Source organism: Moschus berezovskii, chromosome 2 (genome assembly GCF_049115385.1).
Source record: "Moschus berezovskii isolate FMDL1 chromosome 2, NW_MosBer_1.0, whole genome shotgun sequence".
NCBI lineage: Eukaryota > Metazoa > Chordata > Mammalia > Artiodactyla > Moschidae > Moschus > Moschus berezovskii.
Window position 1 is genome coordinate 336,574 of NC_142461.1, and position 21,397 is coordinate 357,970.

Here is a 21,397-nt window from a genome sequence, read left to right on the forward strand (position 1 = left end):
CCTTCATGGGGACCGTCCTGGCCGCCAGCAGCAGGGTGACCGGCGGTCTGTGTGTTGAGGGGTCGGGGCCCTCTCCCGCAAGCCGGGAGCCCAAGGACATGCCATCCCCTGCAGAGACCAGGCCAAGGTCATCCAGGGAGAATCCACCACTTTAATGTCTGCAGAGAACCTCCCTGGGGATGGAGGGGGATGCAAGGAGGGGAAGCAGGGCCCCCAGAGCAGGTCTGGAGAGTGAGGGGCCGGCAGACGCCCCGAGACACAGTCCCGTGAAGAGCACTAAGGAGCAGGGCTCAGCACCCCAAGGAGCCGCCGCCTCTGATGGCGCCAGAGCACAGGTGGAGGGCTGAGCCCGGGCCTGAGTGGGGTCCCCACGCCCTTCTGCGGCTGTTGGCTCCTATGGGCAGTCTGCCTGGGTGTCTGCTGAGAGTCCTCGAGCCTGCCCGTGGCAGACACCCTGCAGGGAAGGCCCTCCTGAGCCAGGCAGAGAGGGGGAAGGGGGTCACGGCCCCCATGGGGGAGGCAGGAGAGGTCTGGGAGGCATGGAGTGTCCACAGGAGACCACCCCCACCCCATGGCTGCCCCAGGGGCTACTAACGCCCCCCAGCACCCGGGGTCCTGACGACTCTGGGCTGCCCGCTGGGCCAGATTGGGAGCGGCCCGGCCTGCCTCAGTTATAGAACACCTCATCCTCCTCCCCAGAGGGCGGGCCGCCGTCCCCAGAGCAGAGGGGGCCCTGCGGGCTGGCCCCCGCCTCGGGCCCCAGGGTCCCCGGGAGACACGGCCGGAGCTGCCATCCGGGGCTGGAGGGCTCGTCAGGGGAGGGCCAGCCATCGGGGGAGAAGGCCAGAAGACTGTCGTCCTGCGAGCAGACACTCAGAAGTCTGTCCTGGAGCCAGACGCTCCCCAGGCCTGCAAAAGCAATGGGGGGTGGGGGTGAGGATGGAGCTGCGAAGGCCCTGCCCCTCGCCCTCTCCGGGGTAGGAGGCAGGGGCGAGCGGCAGAAGACCTGCTTCAGAACCCTGCTTTATCAACGCCAAGCTGTGTGGCCTCGGTCATGTCACTGAACCTCTGAGCCCACTTCTCCCTGGATGATGGTGTGGTGGTGGCAGTGAGCAGAATGGTTAACAGCAGCTTCAAATCCGTCTGTGCTCTGAGAACTGGGCCGACCCGTGCTCTCCCCAGGCCTCCACCCTCCCGTCGCTCACATCAGGAGGAAGAGCACACGTGGGGTCTGTGAGCTCCACCCAGGACCCGGGCTCCCTGCAGCCCTCAGGGGTAACCGGGGCATCTACAAAGGTGACTGATGGTGCCTGAGGCTGAGGTTCAGATCCTGATGTCTCCAGCGTGGTGTGTGTAATCTGAGGCTTCCCTGGTGGCTCAGCTGGTAAAGAACCGCCTGCAGTGTGGGAGACCTGTGTTTGATCCCTGGGTGGGGAAGATCCCCTGGAGGAGGGCATGGCAACCCACTCCAGTATTCTTGCCTAGAGAATCCCATGGACAGAGGAGCCTGGAGGGCTACAGTCCATGGGGCCGCAAAGAGTCGGACATGCCTGAGCAATTAGCACAGCACAGTCTGAGCCAGTCTCCTTTTGGCTGCGCTATGCAGCAGGCAGGACCTTAGTTCCCCAACCAGGAGTCAAACCCGTGTGCCCTTTAGTGAAAACGCAGAGTTTCAACCACCAGGGAAGTGTCTGAGGCAAGTCTCCTGATGCCTCAGTTTCCCTTATTTGTAACATGGAGGTAACAGCCGCTCTACTTCTCGGAGTGTCATAGAATCAATTGCAATAACACATGTGAAGCACTTGGCACAGTGAGCCCTCAATTCACATCGTCTGTCACCTGCTGACCGTCATCTGTCTGTCCGTCATCTAACCTATCGCCTCTCCTCTCTCTCCTTTATGCTCATGGCACTCCCTGGGCGATGGGCAGGGCAAGGATCCCCAGGCCCCTTTTCCAGATGCAGAAAACCTAGGGCTGAGGGCTGGGGGCCTTCTCTGAGGTCTCAGGGCACAGGCAGCAGAGCAGGCCCCCAGGCCGTACCCTGGAGCTGAAGGATGTCCGCAGGGCTGCTCTCTGGTCCCAGCTCTCCATCGTCCAGCGAGGACCAGGCGCTCAGTGTGGCCTCCGTGATGGCAAACTGCTCGGCAACCCCTGTGGGGATGGACCCGGCTCAGTGGGGGCAGGTGGGCGGGCACCACATGCTGGCTCTCGAGGCTGCCCATCCATGGCCCGGGGGATCGGAGTTCCCATCAATGCCCCCCACAGTGCTCAGCACTGTATTTATTCCCTGCCCAGATCAGTGGTAAACACCCCACCTGCCAATGCAGGAGACATAAGAGACACAGGTTCAAACCCTGGGTCAGAAAGAGCCCCTGGAGAAGGAAATGGCAACCCACTCCTTATTCTTGCTGGAGAATCCCATGGACAGAGGAGCCTGGCGGGCTACAGTCCATGGGCTCACAGAGAGCTGGACATGACTCAGCGACTAAGCACACCCCGACAACATGCAGGGGCACCCCGGTGCCGCTCAGGACCAGACCCGGCCAGTCTGTACCCCAGCCCCCGCCTCCGCTGACCTGCAGCAAAGCGGGCCTCACGCAGCTTCTCCGGGAGGCGGCGGTAATGCTCCTCTTCGGCCGGGGGCAGCTCCCAGCCCGCCTGCTGGGCGCTCCAGCCCTTCCACTCGATGAGGTGGGCCACGCGGCCGCGGGCCATGGCCGTGGGTTTTGTGATGTGATCCTTGATGCTCTGCACCACCCCTGCGGGGATTGAGGGTGGCTGAGCCAGCCCCCGCCCCAAGAGCCCAGCCCTCCCAGAACCTCTGGCCGGTCCACTGGCCTGTGCCCCATGTGCCTCCAGAGCTGTGTCCTCAGAGTCCCACCCGCAGTGCCCGTGCCCACCCAGCTCCTCACAGCCGGTCACTGCTCTGTCCACGCCCTGCCTGCCCACACCCTCCCACACCCGAGGTCACCTTGCACAGACATTCCCCACCCACCTGTGGGCCTCATGCCCTACCAGTGGCCTGCTCCTGGGCAGTGCTCCCGCCCACCTGGCCCTTCTCCACGCCTGCCACACCCCTCGCTCCCTTCTGACCAAGTTCACACTCGCTGGCTCAAGAAGATTCACTCATGGATCCTTCAAGCCCCACCAGCCGTCCCTTCCTCCAGCAGTAAACAAGCTAGGGGACAGCATCTTCTGTGCCTAGACACAGCCTACTCTGCCCAGGGTGAGACCTGCAGCAGGCAGGGAAGGCTTCCTGGAAGAGGTGGGCTGGAGGCAGGCTTTGAAGGCAGTTTTGGATGGATAAAAAGAGGCAAGGCTGGAGGCTGTTTCAGAGCTGAGAAGAGGACGGAGGCAGAGAAGAGTATGGCGTGGTTCCAGGACCACTGAGGGTCAAGCCACAGGGCAACACTGGGAACAGGGTGGCGGGAGAGTCTGGGAAGCCCAACAAGATCCAGACTCAGTGCGGACGACCCCTCTCCTTGCGGCAACGGCGCAATGATGAGCAGGAGAGCGGCCCAGGGCGGACCTCCTCACCGGAGGCCTAGGGCCAAGGGTGGGCGTTAGGGGCCACTGAAGGGGGTCAGCGGACCTCCTCACCGGAGGCCTAGGGCCAAGGGTGGGCATTAGGGGCCACTGAAGGGGGTCAGCGAGGGACAGGACAGGGTGGGGAGATGGGGAGCAGGGCCTGGGGGCGCTCCTGGGAGCAGACCAGCTGGATGAGCAGGCTGATGGACAAAACGTTGCCAAGGACCATCCCTGGTATCTCCTCAAACCCAGGCTGAGAACAGATCTGCGGATCGCTGGTCCCAGAAAGCAGGACATGAGGAAAAGCAATATTTAAGAAAGAAAGGCGACTACCCTGGTGGTCCAGTGGCTAAGAATCCATGCTCCCAATGCAGGGGGCCCAGGTTCGATCCCCAGTCAAGGAACTAGATCCCAGATGCAACAGCTGAGCTTCCTCACGCCACAGCTAAGAACTGGCACAGCCAAACAGACAGACAGATACATAATTAAAATAATAATTCAGAAAAGCTAACGTTGACTTGTTTTAGAAAAAGAAAGGAAGAAAGGCATCCATAAAGGAAGCTGAGACAAAACTCCGGGAGAATGGGAAAGATGAAGCTCGGAAAGAAGGTGGGGCCCCCAGGTTAGGGAGCACTGGCAGCCGGCGGAGGCTTCTGGAGGGGGTGGTTCAGTGGCCCCCAAGGGCCCGGTGAGGCGGAGGGAGGGGATTTCGGGTGGAGGAAACAGGGGCAGCTTCAGGGGGGCTGCGAGCGACTGGTGATGGAGCAGCCTGTGAGCAGAGCTGGCGGAGCAGAGCCCCGCAGGCCGTGCCGGGACGACCACCCCTGGTGCTGCGGGCGCCGCGGGCACACCTGTGCTCACACCTGTGCTCACACCTGCACACTCGGGAGCCTTGGCCTCGGCTGACTGGAACTGCCTCACCCAGAGAGGCCCGGAAGCTGGGAGTCCTCCCGAGTGGCAGCCGACACTGACAGACGGAGGAGCCGTGTGAAATCAGCCACGGCCTCAGAGCCACGGTTCTTTGGGTCAGGCTGGGAGAGACGAGCCCTGCAACCAGCCCTCTGCCGAGCCCCGCCCGAGCCCCGCCCGAGCCCCGCCCCGAGCCCCGCCCGAGCCCCGCCCCAACCCCGCCACGAACCCCGCCCGAGCCCCCGCCCGAGCCCCGCCCCGAGCCCCGCCCTAGCCCCGCCCCGAGCCCCGCCCCTAACCCCGCCCGAGCCCCACCCCTGCCCTGCTCCCCTCGCTCCCTGCGGGGTTCCTTCGAGAACAACCCTTCGGTGAACCCCAGCACAGTGCCCCTCTCGGTTCTGCTTCTAGGAGACCCGTCACAAGTTGGCTGCTTTCATCTGCTGCAGAGAAGCAGGGAGACACCCAGAACTTCAGGAGAACCCAGTAACTGAACCCCAAGAAGGGCAAGAACCCCCAAGTCCTGCAGAGTCCCACACGGAGCCGGGCATTTAGAAAACTCTTCTGTCCAACAGGGCTGCAGTCCCTCCAGCTGCAATTCCACTCTGACCTTCCCACCCCCACGCTGTGCAGATTCCCAGGGCAGGAGGGGGCAGCCAGAGCTCACCCACAAGGGATGAGGTGGCCAGGGCTGCCACGTTGTAGTTGCTGGAGCAGGACCTGGAGTCGGACAGGTAGCCATTGGTGGTCTGGAAGCACCTCTGTAGGAAGGGGAGGGGGCTGAGCAGGGTAGGCAGACTGGCACGATGACCCCCCACCCCTGCCACCCCACTACCCACCCTCCCCAGACCTGTGTCCATCAGACACCCGCCCCTCCAGGGCTGGCAGCCCTGTGTGCCCAAGCTGGGCGCAGGAGAGAGGGCGACGGTATCAGCTGGGGCTGGCCAGACTGCAGGGAGGGGTGAGTGCACTGACCTGCCAAGGATCCCAACAGAAATTCATCTGTATGTCCTGAAACAAGAGGAGAAAGAGGAACAGGAAGGGCCTGGCACGCTGTGCCGGCAGACGGCAGGGCTCCTGCAGCCCCGGGGAGCAGTGCTCCCTGACTGAGCCACGGTCTGCCTGCTCCTGGGGTACGCCCTCCTGGCCCCTGGCACGCAGAGAGAAGCGGGTGGGTGAGGGTGACCGTGACTTTGCTGGGAGAGGCAGCGGGTATGGGGGACCGAGCAGGCCTGGGCTCAGACTGTGACTCTGCCATTGCTGCCTGGACATCCTTAGACTAGTGACCTAATATCCCAGAACCTTAGTCTGCGCCTCTGTAAGACGGGACAGTGCCATGCATCTCACAGGCTGTGCTGAAGCATTAACGACATAAAGTGGGCAAAGTGCCGGGCACGACACTGAGCATGTGGTGCGTGGGCTTGCTCTATACACACACACACACACCCGATTATTTACCACTGAGCTTCCCAGGCGACTCAGTGCTAAAGAATCCACCTGCCAATGCAGGAGATGGGGGTTCAATTGCTGGGTCAGGAAGGTCCCCTGGAGGAGAAAATGGCAACCAACTCCAGTATTCTTGCCTGGGAAATCCCACGGATGGAGGAGCCTGGCAGGCTATGGTCCATGGTGTCGAAAAATGTCAGACACGACTTACAGATTAAACAACAACACAATTACCTGCTAAGTTGCTTCAGTCGTGTCCAACTCTTTGTGACCCTATGGACTGTAGCCCGCCAGGCTCCTCTGTCCGTGGGACTCTTCAGGCAAGAATACTGGAGTGGGTCGCCATGCCCTCCTCCAAAGGATCTTCCAGACCCAGGGACCAAACCCACATCTCTTAAATCTACTTGTATTGGCAAGCAGGTTCTTTACCACCACACCACTTGAGAATCGTGTGTGTGTGTGTTATACACTTGCATATGCTATACATATCATATATATATATACTTGTGATATATGTATATCTCAACTAGTCTGTTCAGGCCACAGCTTCTGGGGCAAAGGTCAAAATTATGCACCAGATTTGAGGCCCCTAGCAAGATGGCTGATCTGTCTGAACTGAGAACTCATTCCTTTACTCCCCAGCTGGCAGCATAGGAGGCCAAGGAGTTGTGGGCTCCTAACGGAACATCTTATCTGCAGGACTGAGTGAATCTGGGTGGGAGGCCCTTCAGGATGGGGCTCTTTTCTAGATAGACCAGGTTCAGTGCCTGGATGCCCTGCTCCATTCAGAGCTTCATCCAGCTGAATACAACCCTGGGTGGCCCTGACCCTGCAGGAAGTAGCCAGGCCCGGCAGGGAGAGAAAGAGGCAGAAACAGTTTCTGCTTCCAGGGCACAGCCCAGGAACCAGGGGTACAAAGTATGACCAGTTACCTTGCCAGTGACATGGTCTGGAGCCACGATGGAGGGCAAGTCTGGGTTCAGGGGGGCCATGCCCTGGGGCAGGGGGCAATCCTTGTGGGCACTTGTGAGCAAGTCTGGAAAAAAGGAAGAGACGAGGAACTTAGACAAGCTCTGTTGATTACGAAGCCCATTCAAGCCAGTTCTGAGAGGTGTTACTTTATTATTACATCGTTTCATCAAAAATAGACTCAGGGACTTCCCTGGTGGTCCAGTGGTTAAGAATCTGCCTTGTGATGCAGGGGATATGGGCTCAATCCCTGGTAGCGGAACTAAGATCCCACACACCTGGAGTAACTAAGCTGGCGCAGTGCAGCAAAAGATCCTGCATGCCGCAAGTAACACCCGACACAGCCAAATAAATAAAATTTAGAAAAAGAAAGTAGTCAGGCCCACAGCAGGTGAGGAGTCCAGCCAGATTTACTAACTCTAGTCCTCACACTCCAGCGATTCCTTGACCTCACAGAGACCTCAAATCCGTTTGTTTGCCTGTCTTTCACAAGACACTCATGTCCCTACTTCCCTCCTGGCCCGGCTAAGACTCCTTGACATATCCTTAAAGGTCTCCTTTGCAGATGCCCTTGACTCGCCTCTCTTAACCCTGTTTTGGCCTAACCCTCTGCCCGCTTTGTGGGGACTCTCAGAGCTACTGGCTGCCAGGGAAAGTCATGGGCGTCAAGTTAAATTGGTGCCCACCGGTCTACCCAGGGATCCCTCTACCTGTCTCTGATTCCTGCGAGTTTGCATCCTGTGAGGCTGACCACTTCATCCTCTTTCCTTCTCGAACTTTCACACTGACACCCCTGCTGCTCCCTGCACCCCACTGCCGGCTGCTCTCCGGCTGTCAGTGTGATCCAGGAGCCTTCGGCAGATATCACCCATTCTCTCCGCCTCAAATCACTGTTGTGCCCGCATGCCACACAGTCCACTTTCCCTCTTGTGACAAAGGAAGAACTGTACCCCCAGTCCAAGTCCAGCCCGTCCACTGGGGTTTCGTGCCTGCCCTGCCCTGGGGCTCCATGCTCTCTCTTTCCTGTGTTGTCTGAGTTTCTCTCCCCAGAGTCGGCCCGTCGGTGTGACTGCAATGCCTCTGGGCTCAGGGACTCTTGCCGTGTGGGGTCCCCGCACCACTGGGCTGGCCCACAGCCCCGCCCATCTTGGCAGCCCAAGCCTCCCCACCCTTGGAAGACCTTCTCCCGACCCCTGTTCTTCCGCTCCTTGCTCACGCCTCTGCCCCCAGCTTAGAGCTGTGTCCAGCTGCTACTCCCGTCTCCTGTTCTCCAGCACCGGTTCCAACCAGCCTTCCTTGAGATAGCCCTTGGCAAGTGGCCAGAAAGCTCAGAGAGATCCTCTGGCCCGTCCTCGGTGGCCCCCAGCAGGCACGAGCCCCCCACCCCCAAGCCGCACCTCCACAGCCGCTCCTCTTCCTCTTCTGCTCCACCCGAGCCCACCCGCTGCTCACCCCAGGGCCCCTTCCCTCCTCCCTTCTCCCCTCTCCCAGGAGGCCTCACCCCTGCGGCTGACACCCACATTTATGCCTCCAGCCCCGACTGTTTGCTGGAGCTCCCGACTGAATTTCCAGCTCCCCACATGTTTGCCCACTAGGCATCTCAAGCAAACGCAGCAAAACGGAACTTGCGAACCACAATCCATCTTCCTTTCCTTCCCCAGTTTTAGAAAACAAAGCGATGGTCCACCCAGCTGTCCGAACGAAAAACCCAGGCACTTTCTTGGAGTCCTGCTTCTCCAACTCTTCCCACCAACCCCATCTATCAACCAGCAAGTCCCCCTGGCCCTCTCTCTGACCTCCACCCCAGATTTAGCCCTCTCCAGCAGCACCACTGCTCCCGCTTTGCCAGGTGAGAGCCGTTACCTCCACCAGCAGCCTCCTCCCTCCCCTGCCGGGCCATCCACTCTGCACCAGCAGGGCCCCGCTCAGGCTGTCTCCATCTGCCTGGCTCCCTCCCTTCTCTCACCTTTAGGGACAGAGCCAGCCCTGGCCCCCGCGGCCTGGGGGCCTCCAGCAGGCCACTCTGACTGCAGGCCCCCGCTCACGCCTGGGCTCACTGTCCTTGGCACTGCGCTCTGTGCTGCTCCGCAAACGGGCCAGGCCTGCTCTTCGTCCTTACTGTTCCCTGTGCCTGGAACACTGGTTCCCCAGATCCTCCGGAACCCTGTCATCCAGCGCTCAGCTCAAGAGAGGCCATCCCTGCCACCGCCCTGTCCCCATGCCGGGCACCAGTCACCCCCGAGTCACCACCCTGATATTTGTGTTTATTTAAGTGTCCAGCCTCTCCCCCACCGAGTGTGAGTGCCACGAGGGTGGAGACCACAGCGGCCCTGCTTGGGCTCTGCGGCCACGGCACCTGCACTTAGCAGGCGCTCTGTGAACACCGGGGGATGACTTCTACCGTCCGGTAAAGGTGCTTTTGTGTGGGAGGGCAGGGACCAGCCCGCCACTGATGGATTATCAGGGCCTACCACATACGAGGTTCACAGTCGTTGCTGAGGGAGTGCACACCGTGAACCTAGCAACGAGAACTGCTGGACTGAATCCTTGGTCTAACTAAGAGGAATCCTCCAGTCCCCCTGGGTGACAGGGAACACTCTTATCACTCACTTGATTAATGTGCTTACTTACTCTTCTATTCACCGAATGGTACTGGCTGAGCAACTACTGCATACCACCCACTCTTCTGAGTACTAGGGGCCCAGTGGTGAAGCCTGGGCCTCCCCGGTGGCTCAGATGGTGAAGAATCTGCCCGCAATGCAGGAGACGTGGGCTCGATCCTGAGGTCAGGAAGATCCCCTGGAGAAGGGAACGGCTACCCACTCCAGTATTCTTGCCTGGAGAATTCCGTGGACTGAGGAGCCTGGTGGACTACAATGCATGGGATCACAAAGAGTTGGACACGACTGAGCAACTAACAGTTTCACTTTCTTTCACTGGTGGTCCAGTGGTTAAAACTCTGCACTTCCACTGCAAGGGGTGTGGGTTTGATCCCTGCCTGGCTGGGGAACTAAGATCCCATATGCTGTGCAGCATGATCCAAAAAAAAAAGAGATGATTTCTTTGCCCTCGTGGAGCTGACATTCTAGTAAGTGAGAAAGACTATTAACCCAAAACTCACAAGCTCTGAGAGCTGCTCAGAGCTGAGGTCTGGGTTCCAGGAAAGTCCGGTTACATGAAGAGCTGTAGGCTGACCATTCATTCCTTCAGCCAGTGAGCGCCCATCTCCTGGACGTCTACACTGTGCAGGCACCTGGGGACCGAGGTGGGATCAGCTCTGTCCCTGCCTTCAGGGAGCTCACAGTAGGAAGTCCCCCAAAGCCCCTCACTCAAACCCAAGGCTGAGCGGCGGGAACGACAGCACCCCAGCCTGCTGTTCTCTCCACCCTCCTGTCCCGGCGTGACGGCAGAGTCCTCACCTGACCTAGAGGGAGGGCTCCGTGGTCAGCCTGGCAGGTGAGGAAACCCAGGGCATGTGGGGGGGTCACAACCCCAGGCACACGGCCCGCCGTGGGCAGTCAGGACCTGAACCCTGCGGGTCTGATGCCAAGGTTCCTCCTCTTGCAAAGCACAGGAGGAGTTGTGATGATTTTCGGCAGGGACTGGGGGCTGCACGGGAGTGCTGATGGGTCAGCCGGCCAGAGGGGCTGTCTGGAGGTGGACAGTTTGGATGGGCGCAGGGATGGTGGGGAGGGGAAGGGGATGGTGGGGAGGGAGGGTGAGATGGGAGGGAGGGGTGAGGCGGGTGGGGAGGGGAAGGGTGAGGTGGGCAGGGAGGGATGGTGGGGAGAGGAGGGGAATGGTGGGGAGGGGAGGGGTGAGGCGGGAGGGGAGGGGTGAGGCGGGCAGGGCTTGCACCAAGCCAGGGAGTCTGGAAGGAGCAGTCTGTGGCGATGCCGGGAGAGGAACCTCTGTAGGACGCTCGTCCCGGCCTCCACCATCCTGCCCTGGGCACTGGCTCCCATCACCCTTTCTGGCTGGGGGCCACCTGGACAGAAGCAGACGAACCGATGGCGTGGACACAGACATGGCTTCCTGGAGGAGGCAGAGGCCCAGGAGCGTCTGAGGCTGGAGATGGGAGGCGCCAGGCAACCCCAAAGGCAGGGCTGGGTGGAGGAGAGTGGGCAGAACTGGAGACTCAGAGATCAGGAGTTAACGAGGAGGGGAAGTGGGCAGCGAAGGCTGTGGGTGCCCCACCCAGCCCCCCAGACCCCGTGGACCCCCGTCTGCTTCTGTCACCCGTCCCTGCCCCGCGGGCTGGGCTTCCACCAGGCAGCTCCTGAGGCGCTTCCTGGACAGCTGCCCAAGGGCAACTGGGCTGAAACTAGCCGAGAAGCGATGCTGCTCCCGTCTGTGACTGGAGGGGCAGGGCCCCAGCTGCTTTATTTCGGGTGGGAAAGTTCTGAGCTTTACTCTCACCCCAGAGCTCCCGGTGGGATCAGGCTGACACCACCCCTGCAGGACGACGGACACCCTCTCCTGGCTGCGTCTCCTCCACCCCACTCTCCCCTCGTCTGCACTGGTTTCCTCTGGCAGGTTCCGCACCCAAATCCCAGTTTCAGGGTCGGCTCTCGAGGAACTGCCCTGAAGACAGCTGGCAGAGGCTCTGGTGCCAGACTGTCCAGTTCAAATCCCAAGTCTGCCCTTTATTCCCATGGGCCCTGAACAAGTGGCTTCACCTCTCCTAGCCTCCACTTATGTATCTGTAAAACGGGCAACCGAGGAAGACGGTTCTCATTCCTCGGGAATTGTCTACTAGGATCCAAAACTGAGACCCAGGAGGCTTTGAGGGCCCCGCTTTTGAAGAAAACCACCCAGAGGGTGGATGTGGGGTGGGGGGAGCGGGCAGCCTCTTCAAAGCAGCTGAAACCAGCTTTGCCACCCCAGCTGTCAACCCCCTTCTGACTCTTGTTCAGTCACTCAGTTGTGTCTAACTCTTTCGGACCCCATGACTGCAACATGCCAGGCCTCCCTGTCCTTCGCTGTCTCCCAGAGCTTGCTCAAACGCATGTCCATGGAGTTGGTGATGCCATCCAACCATCTCATCCTCTGTCATCCCCTTCTCCTCCTGCCCTCAATCTCTCCCAGCATCAGAGTCTTTTCCCATGAGTCGGTTCTTCAAATCAGGTGGCCAAAGTATTAGAGCTTCAGCTTCAGCATGAATCCTTCCAATGAATATTGAGGACTGATCTCCTTTAGGATGGACTGGTTGGATCTCCTTGCAGTCCAAGGGACTCTCAGGAGTCTTCAACACCACAGTTTGAAAGCATCAATTCTTTGGCACTCCACATTCTTTACGGAGAATCACATAAAGAATGAAAATCACATACATACATGATTACTGGAAAAACCATAGCTTTGACTGTACGGACCCTTGTCAGCAAAGCGATTATCTCTGCTTTTGAATATGCTGTGTGTAGGTTTGTCATACTTCGCCCCCACCCCCAGGAGCAAGTATCTTCTGACTCTGCCCGTTTCTCCCCACAGGCTGCATGAGGTGATCTCAGGGACTCACTTGCAGAGATCTGGGAAGCCTGCGAAGGAGAGGCCACCACCTCACCCGCACACTTCACCCCTCCCTGCTTGGATGTCCGTGACTGGGGCAGGGGCAGCCTGCCCTCCCACCTCCAGTAAGGCAAGGCTTGTGTTGTCACGGGCCAGGCAGACAGAGAAAGGGGCCAGGTGTGAGTCTTGCTGGTGCCCGCTAAGAGGGCCGCTTGCCGGCAATGGGACTCCAGCCCCAAGAGGACGGAAGGTGGACCACTGAAGGGAGAAAAGCAAGTTGAACAGCGGAAGAAGAGGTCAGACCAGATCAGATCTCCCACAATGGCCCCGCCCTGCTCCCACTGCCATGGGCTTGGAGACTCTGCCGAGCTGACCGGGGAGACCCTGGCCACCAGCCACCCCAGCCTTCCTCTGCCCCTCACTGCAGGCGTTCCTGCTGTGGATCCTGTGTGCCCGCTGCTCTTTCCTCCACCTGGGCCTCTCTCCCCGTACACGGGTCACGCCTCACTCCGCCCAGGTCTCTGCTCAGATGCTGTAACCTCAGCGAGGCCTCCCCAACCACCTCATTCAACAGGACACCCGCGCCTCTCCAGCCCTTCACCCTGCGTTACACCCATCACTCCACAAAGCGTGTGTCTGTTTCCTTGTTCGTGGTTTCCCCTAGAACACGCACTCTGGGAGGGCTGGGACTCTGTTTTATTTGCCAAAATAGCCCTAGCACCTGCCCAGGGCCTGGCACATAGTAGGTGCTTGTTAAATATTTGATGTAAGAAGGAAGGAACGAACATTTGGGTGTCAGCCACACAGAGGAGTCACCAGTGAGCCAGGGGTCAGAGCTCCAGAGAGACACAAATACAAAACGGTCTCTGCCCCATTCTTTCTCAAGTTGTTTGTGCCGGACTCCAGCATGCCACCAGAGAATGGGACCCAAAGGAGAGAGATGCCAGCAGAGCAAAGAGCAGACCTTTGGATACGGCTAGCCAAGCACCAAAGAATTGATGCTTTCAAACTGTGGTGCTGGAGAAGACTCTTGAGAGTCCCTTGGACTGCAAGATCAAACCAGTCCATCCTAAAGGAAATCAGTCTTGAATATTCACTGGAAGGACTGATGCTGAAGCTGAAACTCCAATTATTTGGCCACCTGATGTGAAGGGCTGACTCCTTGGAAAACACTCTGATGTTGGGAAAGATTGAAGGTGGGAGGAGAAGGGGATGACCGAGGATGAGATGGTTGGATGGCATCACCGACTCGATGGACATGAGTTTGAGTGAACTCCGGGAGTTGGTGAAGGACAGGGAGGCCTGGCGTGCTGTGGTTCATGGGGTCACAGAGAGTCGGATACAACTTAGCAACGGAACAACAACAAGCCTGGGCCACAGGGGCTGAGGGGAGGGTCAGATGGGACGGGAGAGGAAAGCTGTCATCTGAACTGGATGGACTGGACTTGTGTCCAGAAGAGGCGAGAGGGTTCTGTGATCTGCCCGAAGGGTGTCACGTGCCAGCAGGTGGGGCGGGGCTGGAGGAAAGGGCAGTGGAGTCAGGTTAAGCTCCAGCCCTGGATCCGGAGCTCAGCGATCCGGGAACAGGAGCAGTGGGGGCGCTGCCCGGAGCGCGCAACACACTGTGCTCTTCGCCCTCAGCTCTGGCCCTGTGCCCCTGGGCAGATCTTGCGCCTCACTGGTCTTCAGACTTTCCAGTGTACAGAGGCCATGTTCCAGGCCCTTCAGAGTTGGCGTTCAAACCAGGCAGGGGGCAGGGGGAACCTTCAGTGGGTCAAGCGAGCAGTTTCCTAGGTCGTATTTTAAAAGAATGAAACAGAATGGGGCAGAACAGAAAATATCAGAACCCACGGCACAGTCAGGTTAGGTCTTCCCTCATGAAGCCTCTTTGAGATTGCAAAGACACCACGTGTGCACAGGAAGGGTTTCCTATGTGTGTCCTGGGCTATGATACAAAATACATTTATTCTTATGCGTCCAGTCAACAAGTTTGAAAGTTGCCCTCAGGGTTTCCGCACTCACGAGCTGGGGCCTCCAAGGTGCAGGCTGGGTGATGCTGACTACCAGCTGCCCCGGGAACTCCCGAGGGTGCAGGGCTCCCTCCAGGCCCCCACCCGTCGCCAGAAGCTGTTTGGAAATGGGACCACAGAGCGGGAATGAGGGGAGCTGGCAGGTGAGGCTCAAGCCTGGAGGAGATGGGACTCGGACAAGATTATCTGTCAACGTGGCGTAGACCTGGGCTCCTGCCCTCCAGCTCAGGAGGGGTGCAGGCACCTCTACCAAAGCCGCCTGCTCCCCCTGAGGACTCTGGCCCCATGATGTCACAGGCTGGTTGCCATGGAGACGTCAGGTAATGAACCAGCCCCAGGTGAAATCACAGGCTGCTCTTCGCCCAGCTGGGACCAACAGCCACATCACCACAGGCAACTGGAAAAACAACATTTCATGTGGGCGGGGGCTGGGGGACAGCCTGCAGAGACCCCCAGCCTGCACTCCTGGGGGCACCTTCCTCTCCTACGGGGGCCGTGGGGCACCTGCTCTTTCCCAGTGCACAGCCCACTCCCCCAAACCCAGGGTCTGAGGTCCCTTCTCTGACTGTCCCTCCACCGTGGGCCGGGCACAGAACAGGCCCCGGTCACCGTGGCAGCATGGGGGCACCGTCCTCTCCTTCCGTCTCCCCCACCCCCTGCCTCCACCAGAGCTGCTCAGCATGCCAAGGATGCTCCCTGCCTTCCCATGCCGGCTCCTCAGTCCGCTCAAGTCCAGCCACCCCGGCAGCTGCTCCCGATGCTTCACCCTCTTGCGGCAAAGCTCCCACAACAGTCCTCTCCACTCGTGCCCGGGGTGAGGATGCCACGTACCCCCTGGAGTCCTCTCTCTGCCTTCCAGCCCCTGAGCTGGGCCTTGGCGCCCCTGCCCATCAGTCAGTGCCTGCCGTCTGCCCGGGCCCCACACCCTGGGGGGCACGCGGTTCCCAGGCTTCACCCTGCTCCCGCTCAGTGGCCCAGAGAGGGTGAGGCTCCTCTCGAAAACGCACAGGATCTGAGACACAGCCAAGGCCCAAAGCCCCTTGTGAGGCCCTCCCTGGACCATCTCGGGGAGGCGTCTTGGGGCCCCTGGGCTAAGTGCACAGGGTGGACAGCGGCCACGGCCGTCCGTGACATGCCAGGCTCCAGCCCCACCCTGGAGACAGCACGCCGGGCACGGCCTTCCCCCCATGGGACTGCCCCAGGCACGAATCCAAACCCCTCACTCCCTGGGCTGGTGCGCCTGGTGACAAGAGCCCAACTTCTCTGAACACCGTGATCTAGCCTCACCTCCTCCAAGCAGCCTGCCTAGATCAGCCTCAGCTACATTAGGCCGTTACCTTACCAGCAGCCCTACTGGGCATAGTCTAGCGTACAGTGATTTGCTTACACTGTTGACTGAACACCTTCTCTGCTAGGCCTTGCCATCCGTTATCTCCCATTTTATCTTAACAACAACCCTTCAGGGAATTCCCTATTTGTCCAGAGGTTAGGACTCAGTGCTTCCAGTGCTGGGGGCCCAGGTTCAATCCCTGGTCATAGAACTAAGACCCTGCCAGGTGGCCAAAAGAGAGAGACAGAGAGGGAAACAACAGCTCTGCAAATCAGGCACTATTACGCCCATTTTGACTTCCCTGGTGGCTCAGACGGTAAAGCCTCTGCCTACAATGCAGGAGACCTGGGTTCGATTCCTGGGTTGGGAATATCTCTTGGAGAAGGAAATGGCAACCCACTCCAGTATTCTTGCCTGGAGAATCTCCATGGACAGAGGAGCCTGGCAGGTGACAGTCCATGGGGTCGCAAAGAGTCAGACATGACTGAGCGGCTTCACTCACTCAGTTCAGTTCAGTTCAGTTCAGTCACTCAGTCGTGTCCGACTCTCCGCGACCCCATGAATCACAGCACGCCAGGCCTCCCTGTCCATCACCAACTCCCGGAGCTCACTCAAACTCATGTCCACAGAGTCGGTGATGCCATCCAGCCATCTCATTCTCGGTCGTACCCTTCTCCTCCCGCCCACAACACTCACACCCATTTTACATATGGGGAAACTGAGGCTCAGAGAGGTTAAGGGCAGCTACTAGTAAGTGGTAGAAATGAGGCTCCAGAGCTTGTGCTCTGACCACTGACCAGTGTTGATCTCCTGAGAGGGGCCTCAGGCTGCTTCTCCAAGCGTGTGTGTCCCGCCTCCCCCACGAGACTAAACTCCAAGGACAGGGCTGTGTCTCCCGCCTCAGACTGTGAGCTTCCAAAGGGCAAGGCCCCATCCAGCCCTTCCTCAGTCTCCCCACGGTGCCCAGAGGGACTCCGCTTATGGGCCTGGGGGTGCTGGGGGTGGGGGGGTCACAGTCGGGGTCAGAGCACTGGGGGTGGGGGTCACAGTCGGGGTCAGAGCACTGGGGGTGGGGGGTCACAGTCGGGGTCAGAGCACTGGGGGTGGGGGCTCACAGTCAGGATCAGAGCACTGGGGGTGGGGGGTCACAGTCGGGGTCAGAGCACTGGGGGTGGGGGGTCACAGTCGGGGTCAGAGCACTGGGGGTGGGGGTCACAGTCGGGGTCAGAGCACTGGGGGTGGGGGTCACAGTCGGGGTCAGAGCACTGGGGGTGGGGGGTCACAGTCGGGGTCAGAGCACTGGGGGTGGGGGGTCACAGTCGGGGTCAGAGCACTGGGGGTGCTGGGGGTGCTCCGGTCAGCCCCTTAGAGCTTGCAGCCCCTCTCAGGCATCATCAGATGCTTGACCTTCCAGAAGGAACCCCCCAGTCTCACAATTCACAGCTCCCAGGGCACTGGACCCAGGGTGGGGCCAGGAGGGTGACGGGTGGTCTGGAGCAGGAAGGGGCAGGCAGAGAGTTTCAGCTCCAGGGGCAGGAGAGGGGCACAGAGAGACCTGGAGCTGGAGAGAGGCGGGCAGACACAGATTGCTCTGTACAGATTGTCACCGCGGGTGGCAGCAAAGCCAAACCGAATGCTCACACTAGCGTTTCTCCAGAGGGCTGAATGTCTCAAGCACGGGCCACATGCTCGGTACCCCTCTCCAAGTGGGGGCATGAGAAAGCAAAAGGCAGGGGCTCTTTGCTCAGGCTCCAAGATCATGCAGTCCTGGATTCAAATCCTGCCTGTGTGACCTCAGCCAAGACCCTTCCCATCTCTGAGCCATACTCCCCACTTTCGGGGTTGAATGGGGTCTAACAAGGTCAGGAGAATGGTGCCTCAGCCAGCTCAGGATAAGCACTCAAGACAACACAAAGCAGCCCTGAGGAAAGGCGTGTGCTGCCTCCATCTGGGCCCGATCACTCCCCATACCCTCAGCCCCTCACATGTGTCTTTTCCCACAAGGTGGGATGGTGCTCAAAGCCCCTGTAGCTTCCCTTTCCCAGTCAAGAGGGTCTGGATGAGCTGTCTGCACAGAAGGGTGATAATAAAAATTAGACTAAAGTGACATCTAACAGTCAGAGGGCTTGCGCATGCCAGGTAGTGCTCTGAGTGCTTTACACGAATTAAGTCATGTAATCCCCGCCTAGTATCCTGGTGGTTCAGCTGGTAAAGAGTCCTCCTGGGATGCAGGAGACCTGGCTTCGATCCCTGGGTTGGGAAGATCGCTGGAGAAGGGAATGGCAACCCACTCCAGTATTCTTGCCTGGAGAACTCCGTAGACTGAAGAGCCTGCCGGGCGACAGTCCACGGGGTCGCCAAGAGTCGGACACGACTGAGCACGATCACTTTCACTTTCAGTTCCCCTGACATCCAGAGCAGGATTATTCCCATGTCAGGGAGGAGAACACTGAGGTACATACACAGGGTGAAGTAACTGGCTGAGGTGGCAGAGCAGGCTGGCCGGCTCCAAAGTTCACACTCCTACCCTCTCAGGCCTGGCTTGAGGGGGCTGCCCAGGGCTGGGTGGGGTGGCTCTCTCAGCTGTGGCCCGAAGCCTGGGCTTTGGCTGGGCAGCTCCAGTCGTGTGCGGGCTCTGGGTGGGTATGGGCAGCAGCAGGATGCAATCTGTGGCCTGGCTTCGGGCTGTGATTGTTAGCAATCGGTGCGGGTGTGGAGACTCCCAGGGCTTCCCAGGGGGCGCCAGTGGTAAAAAAAAAAAAACCCGCCTGCCAATGCAGGAGACATTAAGAGACGGGTTCAATTCCTGGGTCTGGAAGATCCCCTGGAGGAGGGCATGGCTACCCACTCCAGTGTTCCTGCGGGAGAATCCCATGGACAGAGGAGCCTGGTGGACTACAGCCCATGGGGTTGTACAGAGTCAGACACGACTGAGCAGCTTAGCACGTGGAGACTCAGAGGCTCTTGGAAGCCAGAGGCCGGGGGGCTGGAGAGGAGCGGGCCAGGCCAGCCCTGGATCCACGGCTGGCTCTGTGGTACAGAGGACAAGGGACAGGTTCCGAAGCCAGCATGACTGCGTTCAAGCCTGCTTCTGCTCTTCCTTAACCATGCAGCCCCAGACTCTGTTTCCCTGTCTGTAAAATGTGAGCTGTGCTAGTAGAGACCCCAGACTGGCGAGCTGTGCCTGGAGCATTCCCACCAGCCCCTTAGCCGTACGCACCTGGGAGGAGCAGCGACGGCAAGAGTGGCCTCCACTCAGGGGTTCAATGCCCAGAACCAGAGGATGGGACGATGACTGTCCTCTGCGCAAGTGGGCTCACACTGTACCTGCATCCAACCTGCCTGCGGGCATGTTGGCACTGGGAGTGGGCAGACCCCCTCAGGAGGCCACAGGGTCAGAATACACAACGAGGAACCCGAGCCACTGCAGGAAGGGTGGAGACCTCAGGGTGACCTCACACAGAGGGCATGGCAGAGGGTCCCAGCACCAGCTACGGGGGGTGTCAGAGGACCTGAGCCCCCGCCCCAGTCCTGACAGACTGCCCTGGTCTGTGGCTCACAGGCAAGTCCCCTGGGGCGGGGCCTCTGACACCTCGCACAGGAAAGGGAACACCAGGACCCAACACCAGGAGCCTGCCCAGCCTTTCGGGTTTCTGCAGACACACCGAGAGCCTGCTGCTTCTAAAGAAACTTCAGTACTCTCCACTCGAAATAGCACCTTCCCCTCTGGCCAGGCTGGAGGCCTCAGAGCAGACGCTGTGCTGGGCTCACCACCTCAAGGCACCCATCATGTACACAGTGGCTGGCACACAGTAGGTGTCAGGCTGACGTCAGTTTAATGAATGAATGAAAGAACCTCACACAGCCCAGCCCCCACGCACGACCCCACCCTCCCGAGACATCCTGAGCCACTTACCTGAACCCCCGTGGCCAGGTGAGCAGAGCCCCCACGCAGCGCCCTTTCCCCCCACCCGCTGTCTCCCAGGGCGGGTCCCCTGGAGCCCGCCCCGCCCCTTCCCAGGGCCTGGTTGCCCCTCCACACCCCTCCAGGAAGGGCTGGGTGCGGGCGGAGGCGGCGGCCCCCACGGCCGCGCCTGGGGTCAGCGGGTGTGGCTTCGCACCGCAGAGCGGGAGCCAGCCTGGCCCCGCTGCCCTCAGCCCAGCCGCTCCCGCTGCAGGGTGAAGGGGCCCGGCTGCGCCCGCAACACCTGCCCGCCCCCTCCCTGCGCACCCCACCGCCCCCAGGGCGGCTCCCGGCGCTCCCTGGTTCCACCCCGGGGACAGCCAGGGGTCAGGCACCGGCGGGCCGCAGAGAGCCGGGCGGAGACACAGGCCGCGGCTTCCTGGGGGCCCGCCTCCTGTCCCCGGACCGGGCTGGGGGCGGGGTGAGGCGCCGGCAGGGGCCCTCTTTAGACCCTGCTCATCGCACTAACCCGCCGCAGGTGGGTCCAGGCAGTCTGAAGACAGGGAGTGGGGTCCGCGCACAGCGGAGCGCCCTGTGTCCCGGGGGGCGTGGGAACGGAGGTCGGCTTGCGCAGCGAGTGCCCCGAGTCCCTCCGGAGAGGCCGGGGGCGCGCAGACGCTCGTGTCCCCCGCCCCAGGCAGGGCTGTGCGGCCGCCGGGCAGGGAGCGCCCCGGCTCCCGCCGCCTGGTGGGGTGTGGGTGCAGGCGGGGCACCGCGTCCCGGTGGGGTGCAGCAGCCGCGAAGGGCGGGTGGTTCCCCCCACCCCCGCCAGGCTCCTCGGAGCGGCCGAGGGCCCGCGCGCGACCCCGGCGCGGCCGGGGCCCCCTCACCTCGCGACACGCAGGAGCCCATCACGGGGCCGCGGGGCCGGGCCGCCGGGCGCTCATGTCTCCGCGGCCGCGGGGCCCACGCGCGGCGCCGGCGCGGACGAGCGGGGCGGGGTCGGGCCCGCGGCTCCCGCCGCCGCCCGGGCGTCCGGACCGCGCCGCCCGCTCGCCTAGCGCCGCCCCGCCGCGGTCAGCGCGGGCGGCCCGGGCCCCGCGGCCGCGCACCTGTGGCCGGGCGGGGCGGCGCCGAGCGCGGAGGCGGGGCGGCCGGTGGGGACCCCGGGCCGCGGGCCGCCGGCTGAAGGGCAGCGACGGGCGGCGGGGCGGGGAGGCGCCCGCGTCCGGCCGGCGGGCGGAGCGCAGGGCGGGCGGGGAGCCGCTTTGCAGGGAAGAAACGGAGGCGCTCATCCACCTGGCCCGGGGCGCCTGCGCGGGGAGGGACGGCGACTTTTGCCCGTCAGCCCCTCGCTGGGGGGTCGATGGGCCAGGCCGGGGATGTTGACGGTGGGGGCGGTGGGCCGGCAGGTCGGGGTCACGGCTGCGGTCCCCTCCGGCGCCTGAGGGCGGGTGACCGGGGCCCCTCTAATCACTCACACTCACCCTCCCGCATGCCCAGCCATGAACACACGTGCGTGCGTACACTGGCACGTGTATGCTTCAGCCGCACGCTCACCGCCGCACACACCCACCTTCACACGCAGTGGCGCTCAGACGCCCAGCTCCCCAGCCAGCGGTCCGCACCGCCCTCGGGCACGCGGCGCTCACTCGCCTCCTTCCGGCTGGCTCCAGCCCGACACCTCCCTGTGCGCCAGGCCCGCTTTACAGTGAGGAGGCCAGGTTCCCTGGTGCCGGCGCAACAGGGCTCTGAGGGATGAAGGCGGCTGGGGAGGCC

The 21,397-nt window shown here is 61.1% G+C and overlaps 1 protein-coding gene across 1 annotated transcript; it reads right to left on the reverse strand.

Moving 5' to 3' along the window:
- Positions 1-143: 143 nt before the first annotated feature.
- FAM131C (family with sequence similarity 131 member C) lies at positions 144-21,115 on the reverse strand. The gene is made up of 9 exons (XM_088831310.1): positions 21,106-21,115; positions 20,608-21,062; positions 20,148-20,508; positions 6,813-6,916; positions 5,410-5,445; positions 5,045-5,195; positions 2,577-2,759; positions 2,041-2,151; positions 144-909 (listed from the first exon to the last, which is right to left on the reverse strand). Exons 1-9 carry the CDS (start codon positions 21,113-21,115, stop codon positions 668-670), a joined length of 1,653 nt encoding a protein of 550 aa, XP_088687436.1. The 3' UTR covers positions 144-667.
- Between the last annotated feature and the right edge of the window lie 282 nt (positions 21,116-21,397).